Raw genomic sequence first — 12099 nt, forward strand, 5'->3', positions numbered from 1 at the left:
AGGTAAATAAGTTTTTACATTAGAAAATTTTTTAAGAATAAACATTGCAAATTCTTATAAAAATTCTTTGATGGNGACTTGAAAGGTGTTTAATATATTAATATTACAGTTGTCAAATTTTTTTGTGATATTAGTTTTCATTCAAAAAATGAAATAGGAAGAAAGTAATGAATATTATAATTTGTATTTTGTAGACATTAACAAAATGTGTTTCTCAATATCTTCTGCAACAAGAATTTAAATTAGTGGAGCAAGAATTTTTACATCATTTACAAGAAGTTCAAAGAGAATTATCTTCTGAACAGCAGTGCATTGATCGTGGAGAAAAACACGAAGCTATTTTAAATCGTAACAAAGTAAATAATTTCGTTTTTTTTTTTCATTAACACATTATTACATTTTTGTAATTTGATTTATTTGTAATAGGACTTTTTTAATAATGGTCCAACGATTATTTCTATGCAAAAATGTCTTGAAGAGTTGCAAGGAATTTGTAACAAATATCATATTTCATTTCCTGGAGATTCTATTCTTGATAACTTTTTACAAAGGTGTCAAAAACAATATAAAGAAGCAACTGAAGAAGTAAATAAAATGCAACAGAAATTGTCTAAATTTAAGGATGAATGGAAAGAATATTGTAGAAGGTAAAATTATAAGTTTGTTTATAGTATAATTATAAAAAAAAAATGAAATTAATATTGATTTATTGTAGATAGAACCAATTTCTTTAAACAAATGATTTAATGTAACTAAAATAAATTTTTATTACAAAATATCAAATTATATATTTTCTTATATTAAGATTTAAATAGGGATAAAAAAAACAATTTAAATTTATTTAACAAAATTTTTGTTTCTATTCTTAAAGTATGAATATTTTAGTTTAAGTTGTGATTATTCCTTTAATATTAAATATTTTAAAATAATTTTATGTTTACAAAAAATATTTATTAAAGTAAAAAGTCCAGCAACAAGTTGCTTAACTATCCTGAAAACATTTAAAACTGCATGTGTGGTACCATCTGTTATGATATTCCAAAAATTTTTTTATATTTTTAATTATTATAAAATGGCAAAAAGCTTAATTTTGAGGGTAGGGATGGATTTTATGAAAAATTGTAAATGTTAATAATGAGTAAAATCGTCAAGTCTGACCCTACTTGAGATATGACATGACCTCTTTATCTCCCCACCCTTTGACCTTTAATCACCAAAATTTAATAGCATCGATTCCCTTAATACATAAACCTCTCTGCAAGATTTCAGAAATTTTTGACAAAAAACACTGAGAGGACGAACACACACGCACATACTAACACTCATAAATACAGAGAAAACCTCTGCATTTTTTTGCATTTCTCAATATTCCAAGGTTCTTTGAGTTAAAAAATGTAAAAATTTTGGGAGGCTATTTCTTGACCAATTGCCATATTTTCCCTCTATTATATATAACAGAGCCAGGAAAGTAAAAATTGTTGTTTCTTTCAAAATCATTCACTTTTAAGTAAATAAATACATTTTGCTTAAATTATGTATTATTTAAATAATATTAATAAACCCCTTTTTAAAATTATTGTTAAAATTTAGATTCAATGCCATGATAGAATGGATGGATGAAGTTGATAAAAATATATCAGCAATGATGAAAGATGTCTCAACTCTTTCTGAATTTGAAATGCTAAAAATAAAGTTTGAGGTATGCTCTTTTTTTATTATTGTAATTATTTCTGATAATCAATCTTGGAAATTATTTATTATGCTTTATGCTAAATTTATATACATGCCTTGTTATTTTGTTGCTGAAGACTTTGCTAACTAATCATAAACTGCATGAATTAAATAAATTGCAACATTTCGATATACAATATTTTATTATGACAAATATTATTTTTATTTATAATATTATGCAATGCTTTTTTTATTTCCTGATTCTAAATGCTTTTTAATAAATCTGAAATTATAATGCTGATTTTATTTTAAGTGATTTAATTAAATATTTATTTAGCTTTTCTGCAGCTTCCCCTTCAGTGATTTCTGGTGACTTTTATTTTCTTTCATTATTTTTTTATTTTTATTTTGCTGTGAATGCTTAAGTGTTAATTTCAATTATATTTTCTGTTCAGATTTGCAAATTTTTATTTTATTTTAAAATTGGTCTAATTTTAATTTACTTAACGGAAGACAGTTAATTTTCAATGTGTCTGGTTTATTAATTATAAGGTAATATTGATTTTAAACACATTAGTATATCATTGAAAGCTGTTTAGATGGAAACACGCAAAATATTTTAAGACAATTTAACTAGATATTTTCTCATAGTTTTTGGTTTACTAAATTTTTTTTAAATAGCTGGCTGGATGACTCAGGTGGATAAGTCATCAGCCTGCTTTGGGGATCCAGGGTCAAATTCAAGTAAGTCAAAAAAACCCAGGAATTTTTTTGGATTGGTCTATCTCTGTTGAGTTGAACCATGTCCCTCATCACCTGACTGCCTTGTTGTGGGCCTGACTGAACTTAATACGGGTATGAAAAAGCCCTCTTGGTGCCCATATGGCAGAAAGTGTTGGAAAAGATGATAAAAATAGTATATAATTGCTAAGAAATTATAATTTTAACTTTTAACATTCATCTACTCCAACTTTTTTTCAAATATTCTTTATCAATTGGTTAATATGTGAAAAGAAAAACAGTTGCATTGAAAATATCATAATTTAGTTACAGAATCAAAGGTATATGACATTTTTGTTTTAAATTAAGTTTTGATTATTAGAAGATTACATTTTAATTTTGTAATTAGAAATAAATAATTTGAATAGGCAAATTTAAAAGTTAACAATTATAACATCATTATAATAAAGGTATTTGTGACTGAGTTTTTCTTGCCTTTAGAAGAACTGAATTTTACAAAAGCTGTAATCTATGAACATGCAATTGACTGAATGATTTTATGAATATAGTAATAAATGTCACCTAATAATAAAAATAGCAATGACAGCAACTAAATGGCATGACATAAAACAAATTTATTTCATCTTCGCTAGAATTTAATATGGGAATAAAGTTGACGAATGATGTTGAATAGTAATCAAAAATTTTTAGTGAATAATCTTTAGATATTCAGATGTAAAACTTAAAATACAGGTATACTTCGAGTTACGTCATTCTTGATTATACGTCGCTTGTCAAAAAAATATATGGAAAAATAAAAACCAAGTTTAAGTAATTTTATTCAAATTTATGTCCATCTGCCACGAATATTGAAGTTGTAATATCACTCGAAAAGCGTTAAAGCACATAAAATCATACTAAAATATGAACAATTTACAGTAAATGTTAATATATTCATCATAAATCCTAGAGAACGAAACATGAAAACATCTTGACTGTGTTGTCGTCTTATTTAAGTGCTCAATATTGGTGTTTTCCATAGTAGTTCCAATATCTACCATTTGACGTATTTGTCAGCGCCACTTGATATTGGTAAATTTAATATAAATTAGTTTATTTTCTACTGTCACAAGATAATTTTAATAACTGTATTTGTTATTTAACCTTACAAAATCATCTTATTTTATAATGTCTTAGAGCAAACCACATTCATAAATAAAGAGTCCACAATGTACAGTACTGTAAACATCGCCAAATTGTAAACATATACATTCACAAGTATGTACTGTACTGTACATACATGAATTCATAAATTTAGATTACTTTTTCTGTACTATATTAAAAACTAAAATTTATTTGTTTGTAAGCTTAAAATAGATTCTTATTAACAATATATTATTAAAAATGTATTTATAAATAAAATACAGAACTGGGAATGGTTATTTATGGTTTAGCCTATTGACAAGTAAATTTGACTTATGTCGCCTCTCCTGGAACCAATTACCGACATAAGGCGAGGAATATTTGTATTGATATCTGATGTTTGATAGAAGTATCAAAAAAGAAAACTTTTTAGATTGTAATTTTTATTTTATCTTTATTGGATACTTTGTTGGTCAGTATTTTTGTCTTTTAGGAGAATAACTTTTTGCCAATTTTTCTAGTTATAAATATGACAGTCAGTCCCACTGTTGGCAGATTTTGACATTCAGCAAATGTTGTTTGAGACAACTTTTCATTAAGCCATTGGCTTTTGCCATAGAATCTATACTAATGAAAGTAAGGATGAAGAAAACTGATACTTTTGCTACTTTTGAGAAAACTATAAATTGTGAATACCCTTAATGACGATCAATTTTATTATTATAATCTAATCTGCAATTTTGATATATATGATATATGTTCAAAATTTTAAAGATCCAAAAATTATATGAGATAAATATCTGATTAAATTTTAACTCCTGTACCTAATTATATATATTTTTAATTAGTAAAATTTTATTTTATTGAATAATGATATCTTCAAAAAAATGTTCAGTCAGATGTTATTCTTAAAAATTGGAATATTTCAATTTTTTTTTTTAGAAATTAATTAGAAAATAATTTACTGAGATCAAAACTTGTCAAGATTTTTGTTTCTAAAACATCAAATAAATAGATTATCAAGAGGAAAAATCTGAAGAACTGTTAATAAAGAATATATATTAAATTTTTATTAATGCAGATGAATAATATAACAAACATTAATTACAAGTTCTATAGAAGAATTGTATTGTAAGAATATAAAATTCAATACAGCTTGAACCTCATACCAAATATCACATAAAAAGAAAGTAAAACAAATATACACCCACAACTGCTGTAAATGATTGGGCTATATTTGGGTATAATGATTATAAATTAGAAATTAATTTGGCACTAGAGTGAGGCATTAGGTGCCATCTTGTATTAAAATTAATAATTATAATATTTAATTAATTAATTAAGATTAAAGTGGAAGAAAAGAATTGGCCCGAAGCGGGACTTGAACCTGCAACTCCCGCTTACCGTGTGGATGTGTTGCCAGTTACGCTAACTGGACCTCGGAATCTAAATAAATTAATTAAATATTATAATTATTAATTTTAATACAAGATGGTGCCTAATGCCTCACTCTAGTGCCAAATTAATTTCCAATTTATAATCATTTTATCCAAATATAGCGATCATTTATGGCATTTGTGGGTGTATATTTGCTTAATATATCGGGTTTCGGTTGTGTATTTTTTGAAAGTAAAACATATATTTCCATTTATACAATAGTCTTGAAGAAAATTAACATGACTATATTAATATTTTGGTGTAAAGAATTTGTTGGTCCATTATTATTATTACTATATATAATAAATATAACATATTTTTCAATTAATTCATTACTATGCAAATGACTTCAGACAATTTTCTTCCTATAAATATTTATTTGAAAAATTTTAACAATTTGTCACCCAATTTATCTAAATTAAGTAAGTTAAAATACTAAATATCTTACATATGTTAAGGTATTTTAAACTGTATATGTGAATTAATGAATTATTATTGACTATTAAACTTTCATAGATAAAATCTTGATTTTCATGAAAATTATAATGTGATTCTGATTCTGTGAACAAGTTCTTAAAGTAAGGTTTTTGTGGAGGACATTTTAATAATACTTATACAGTAAGAACAAGAAGCAACTAATATAATGTGATTCTGTTGTAAATAATATTGCTATGAAAATTACTACATTAATTTCTTGCTAATGAATTGGACAATACGATCATAGCATGAAACGATGTCTTATAATGATAAAGAATTTATTAAAAAATTATTTAATCTGTGTTCAGAAACCAAATAAAATAAGTATTTATTTTCAGAGTAATTTTTAGCCATCAAATATCACCATTGATGTTTTTATAATAAGCTAAAATATTCTTTTAGTTAGCAGAAAATTATGATACCTTAAAAAATAGTTTAAAAGAAGATTTATAAAAAAAGAAAATAATGAGTTTAACAAAATTTTACATGAATTGACTCAGCAGACAGGAAAAATTAATATTTTTTTAAAAAACAACTTAAGTTTATATTGCAGGAGTACATAGAATCTTATCAACTTGATGCCAGTTTTATTATTACCAGTGTTTAGCCAATGTTATTAAATGTCATTTGGTTACATTGGTCATTAATTTGTCTTTCTGTATCTTTGAGAATCTTTAGAAGTTGCTATAATAATTTTAAGATAACATCTGAATGAATAAAAAAAAAAGAATAATTTTGTATATGTGTTTAAAATCAATCTTATTTTTACTATAATAGTTATATGAGATTAGATTCTTTGAATTAAAAATGCTTTTATCAAAGGAAATCTGCAATGAAGTAGACAGTCATCAAGAAGATCTGAATTGGCTGGTGAAGGAATTTAATATTTTATCATCTAAATTATCTAAAACTGAAACCAAAGAAGAAAAACAAAGACTAGATGCATTAACTGCTCGCTATAAAACACTTATTCCTGAAATTGAAGCAACAGTGGTAGTTACGGAGACTGTTTATAAATGTTTNTTATAATCATTTTATCCAAATATAGCGATCATTTATGGCATTTGTGGGTGTATATTTGCTTAATATATCGGGTTTCGGTTGTGTATTTTTTGAAAGTAAAACATATATTTCCATTTATACAATAGTCTTGAAGAAAATTAACATGACTATATTAATATTTTGGTGTAAAGAATTTGTTGGTCCATTATTATTATTACTATATATAATAAATATAACATATTTTTCAATTAATTCATTACTATGCAAATGACTTCAGACAATTTTCTTCCTATAAATATTTATTTGAAAAATTTTAACAATTTGTCACCCAATTTATCTAAATTAAGTAAGTTAAAATACTAAATATCTTACATATGTTAAGGTATTTTAAACTGTATATGTGAATTAATGAATTATTATTGACTATTAAACTTTCATAGATAAAATCTTGATTTTCATGAAAATTATAATGTGATTCTGATTCTGTGAACAAGTTCTTAAAGTAAGGTTTTTGTGGAGGACATTTTAATAATACTTATACAGTAAGAACAAGAAGCAACTAATATAATGTGATTCTGTTGTAAATAATATTGCTATGAAAATTACTACATTAATTTCTTGCTAATGAATTGGACAATACGATCATAGCATGAAACGATGTCTTATAATGATAAAGAATTTATTAAAAAATTATTTAATCTGTGTTCAGAAACCAAATAAAATAAGTATTTATTTTCAGAGTAATTTTTAGCCATCAAATATCACCATTGATGTTTTTATAATAAGCTAAAATATTCTTTTAGTTAGCAGAAAATTATGATACCTTAAAAAATAGTTTAAAAGAAGATTTATAAAAAAAGAAAATAATGAGTTTAACAAAATTTTACATGAATTGACTCAGCAGACAGGAAAAATTAATATTTTTTTAAAAAACAACTTAAGTTTATATTGCAGGAGTACATAGAATCTTATCAACTTGATGCCAGTTTTATTATTACCAGTGTTTAGCCAATGTTATTAAATGTCATTTGGTTACATTGGTCATTAATTTGTCTTTCTGTATCTTTGAGAATCTTTAGAAGTTGCTATAATAATTTTAAGATAACATCTGAATGAATAAAAAAAAAAGAATAATTTTGTATATGTGTTTAAAATCAATCTTATTTTTACTATAATAGTTATATGAGATTAGATTCTTTGAATTAAAAATGCTTTTATCAAAGGAAATCTGCAATGAAGTAGACAGTCATCAAGAAGATCTGAATTGGCTGGTGAAGGAATTTAATATTTTATCATCTAAATTATCTAAAACTGAAACCAAAGAAGAAAAACAAAGACTAGATGCATTAACTGCTCGCTATAAAACACTTATTCCTGAAATTGAAGCAACAGTGGTAGTTACGGAGACTGTTTATAAATGTTTCATCTATCGTGAAGAAGTGCAAGAAGTAACTAAATGGCTACATCAAATACAAGAAGCAACAGATAGCATTGAAAAAGTTCAATATGATAACAGGAAGAATTTACAAGATGCTATTGAACAACAGAAGGTAAGAGTACTGAATTTTTTATATTATGATACAATTATTTATAATATTGCCAGTAATTTTAAATTGTAATTTCTGTGTCTGTAATAACTAATTGAAATTTTAGTTTCAACTTTTTGTTATTTTTTTTAGTTTTTCCATATCCTAATAGTTTAAATAGTTAATCAAAAATTTATCTAATAATTTATTAGCTTTCTAATGTAAATTTATGTGATACTGTAAGCACTTGAATAGACCCACTGTGTGTCTATTGTTTAAAATCCATTTGGGGTATGGGCTTATTTTTTAAAATTACATTTTGCATGTGTTGGTGCACATAGACACAGATGTCATTAAATGAAAACTAAACAATAATTCTAAAAATGTAACACAAACAACAAGAAATATGACACAATAATTTACGTGGTTATAATTTTGAATAGGTTGTTTATACTGTAGTAATCTGTAACCAGGGTTGGGCTGTCGAGAGAGGAAGCTGGGAATTTTTCCTTGAATCTGGAGAAAATTTAAAGAAGTCTAGTTTTATTTTTAAACTAATTTTAACTAAAGAAAAATAAAATTGTTTAAAACTACTTTTTATTAATAAAAAAACATTCTGTGTGTTTCATTTGTTCAGAAAAAGGGTCCACTAAGGTGCTAAAGGATACATTAGGTTAGCCACAATAGTGTTCTTTATAAATAAAAAGCAATCATAGTGATTTTATTTTCTATTTGCAAAAATAATATTAATTTTATAGGGGTAGGAATTACTATGGACCTTTAAGTTTTCTCCTGGCCTTTCGAAACAATCCCCAGGTTCTGTCTGTATCTTAGAAATTGCAGTTTAATTGTGGTGTATTCGAGCCTGTAGTAAAATTTTAACCTGTGGATCAAATCGGGCACATATGGTATCAAGTTGATGATGATAAATTCTAATACTGAAAAGAAAATATGAAGCATTTTAATATGCAATTAATTACTGAAAATTAAAAGTGTTTAATTTTATTGTAAAATATTTCTCTATTAAAGACTTTATTTCTAGCAAAAGACTTTATTTGATGTATTTAATAAAGAATAAAAATATTTTAATTCATAATTTTATAAATTTTCTGAACAGATTCTCCTAAAACAATTGACTGATCACCAGTCAAATGTACAAGCCAGTGTACAGAAAGGAAGAGACTTACAAAAAGAACCAAATGCTCCTAAATTTATTCACTCTGATGTTAGTCAACTTGAAAGTACTTGGAGTGAAGTATTTAGTAAAACAGCAGGAAAACTGGATATGCTTCAAGTAAGTTTTACACATGCATATTTCTAAGCAACATTTAAATCTTTAAATAATAACTTACAGTAGATTCATTTACATTATCAGATGTAGAACTAATAAGTAAATACTTTAACTAATTTTGTTATATCAAAGTTAAACCTTTAAAGAAAGACAGCCTGAGAACAAAAGTGTAACTTGAAAAGCCTGGTTGAATTTGTACAGATATAAACATCTTAAGCTTGATAGTTATATATTAAAGTTAAACAATTGCCTGATTATATTGGGTTATGTTACTACTACTATTATTAATTAAATGCTAAGTAATTTGGAATTAGAGGCAGGTGTTAGGTGCTATCTCTTACTAAATTTAATAATTATAATTTAAATTAATATTTTAATTATAATTATTCTGGAGACAATGATTGGATGAAGGTCTTGGTCACGTAACTGGCAACATGACCACATGGTAGCTGGTGTTACAGGTTCAAGTCCTGCTTTGAGCCAATTCTTTTCTTCCAGAACTTTCTAAATTAATTATTAAAATATTAATGTAATTATAATTAAGCACCATCTCTTGCTAAATTTTATAATATTTGCTTCTAGTGTCAAATTACTTAGTGTTTAATTAATAATAGTAGTAGTAATATATCTCAATATAATAAGGCAGTCGTTTGGCTTTAATGGTTTATATTTGGAAATATTGTTTTCATTGTAATGTGAAACATACAGATAAATATATAAACATAATTTGATGATGTATTTGTAAAACAAATGTATACCAGTTGATAGATCAAGAACTTTGTTTGCTCATTTGCTCAAAAAAGTTTGTTTGCTCACAATGTCACCCTGCTAAACATTATGCAAAACACTTGAGCTTTGAATATTTGTGCACTGCAGACTCTAAGGATAACATTTGAAACTTCTCATCTGCAGTGTTAATTATACTTTTTGCATCACTGTATTTGTAGCATATTAAATTTACAACAGATTAAAATTAAATATGTATATTCTGATGTTTGTATTATTATATTTTTAGAATATTGAAAAATTATGGGAGCAGTATGAAGAAAGTAAATCAGAAATATTTAAAATTCTTCGTTTGGCTGAAGAAACTTTACAAGATACAGCAACTAAACCTTCTTCATCTACATTAGAAAAAAGTTTGGAAGTGAATCAGGTATGTTAAACACTGATGTAATTAATTTTAAGATATTATTTGTTTTTAATAAATTGTTATTACAGGATGTAATCAATCGACTGAAATATGACAGTGAAAATGTTTTACAAAGACTTTGCAAATTAAAAGACGATATCATCAAACAGTGTCCTAATAGTCGCCTTCGATTAGAAAAGGAAACAAGAGAGATAGAGAGTGAAGTAAGAAAAATTCTTAAAACGATTTCAGAACGTCTCGGATATTTAGAGCAAACAACAAGGAGATGGACAAATTTTAATGCTCGCATAGAAGAATTTATGCATTGGTTAGCTAAGGCACAAGAAATATTGAAAAAGATTGTAGCAGATGATATTTCTCCTAAAGAAAAAATTAAACTTTCAGAAGTTAGTACTTTTTTTATTATTATTATTTGAAGGGTTTAGGTGTAAAAGGTGATAACCCACATAAACTTGATTTTGAGGAAATTGCAAATAAAGATTTCTTTACTGTTTGTGCTTTAAATGGTAAAGTTTATACAACTTTACCATTTACAGCACAAACAGTAAAGAAATGTTTATTTGCAATTTTGACTGACTTTACCTTTCCTCTATGAGCATAAATTTACACTTCTGATCATTTCACACAGATGTTAAGTAGAGCAGTCTATCAGCAAGGATAACTTGAAAAGTGCTTTTATGGGTTATCACCTTTTACACCCAAATCCTTCATTTAAAATTATTTTTATATTTTAATAAATTTTTTACATGATTTTAGGATTAAATTTAAATGTATTAAATATGTTTTTGTACTTTTATATTTTTATTAGAATTTATTCATGGAAATAAAGCAGAAGAAACAAACATTATTAACTTTAGAACATGAAAGTCATGAGCTTGCTGTTGATCAGCCAAATAGTTCCACAATAGAGGAAATGTACTCAAAGTTAGTTACATTACGTCAACAATTATTAAATCTGGAAGACACAACTAATGTTCATAAACAGTTATTACATGAGAAATTAAAAACAATGGAACAAATAAAAGATTTTATTAATCAGGGAAGAGATGAAGTACAAAGAGCTGAGTCATATATAAAAGGAGGATTCCCCAAGTTAAACACTATACAAGAAGCTAAAGAAAAAAGGATAGAAATACAGGTAAATTATTTTTATTCAGTTGTTCAAGTTACTTTACATATATTTTGCTAGTACGTCTGTTCTGTTGTTTTAAATTTCCACAGTAACTTCTATTTTGATATATTCTCGTAATCTATATATATATAAAAATGGACGTGTGTGTCCCTATATTTCACTTTTCAGCCAAAACTACACATCGCACATGAATGGTGTTTGTATGTAGTAGTAGCCCCAAGTCTCCATTCGTGCACTATGGTGGTTCCGTCTCGATAGCTATAAGGTTGCGGGAGATATGGGCTTGAAAGTGGTTGAAAGTGGAAGATTTTCTATTTCGATTTTAAAAATTTTCGAATTCGTATTCGAATTCAAATTCGAATTGGTTCGATTATAGAACAATTGTAAACGTTCCAGAAAATTGATCAAATTGAAAATAGTTCGTTTGACTGGATGTAAAAATTCTCTAATTAGTCTGGAAACAGGGGACCTAATTCTTGCATTCTGTGAAAACGGGTAAGATTGGCTATAATGTAATTATCTTAATCTTCACTATCGTTACTTTTTG

At 25.9% G+C, this 12099-nt stretch overlaps 1 protein-coding gene across 1 annotated transcript in view; it reads left to right on the plus strand.

Moving 5' to 3' along the window:
* The window catches only part of LOC111620118 (nesprin-1-like), a 307506-nt gene that overhangs the window by 77090 nt on the left and 218317 nt on the right, over window positions 1-12099 (plus strand). Inside the window, exons 19-26 of the mRNA XM_023361978.1 lie at window positions 195-356; window positions 427-647; window positions 1591-1699; window positions 7674-8000; window positions 9094-9270; window positions 10283-10423; window positions 10489-10806; window positions 11229-11558. Coding sequence (XP_023217746.1) covers window positions 195-356; window positions 427-647; window positions 1591-1699; window positions 7674-8000; window positions 9094-9270; window positions 10283-10423; window positions 10489-10806; window positions 11229-11558 — 1785 coding nt within the window. The remainder of the gene's footprint in view (window positions 1-194; window positions 357-426; window positions 648-1590; window positions 1700-7673; window positions 8001-9093; window positions 9271-10282; window positions 10424-10488; window positions 10807-11228; window positions 11559-12099) is intronic.

The sequence above is a fragment of the Centruroides sculpturatus genome, unplaced genomic scaffold, assembly GCF_000671375.1.
Source record: "Centruroides sculpturatus isolate CEXI.00-Female unplaced genomic scaffold, Cexi_2.0 scaffold109, whole genome shotgun sequence".
Taxonomy (NCBI): Eukaryota; Metazoa; Arthropoda; class Arachnida; order Scorpiones; family Buthidae; genus Centruroides; species Centruroides sculpturatus.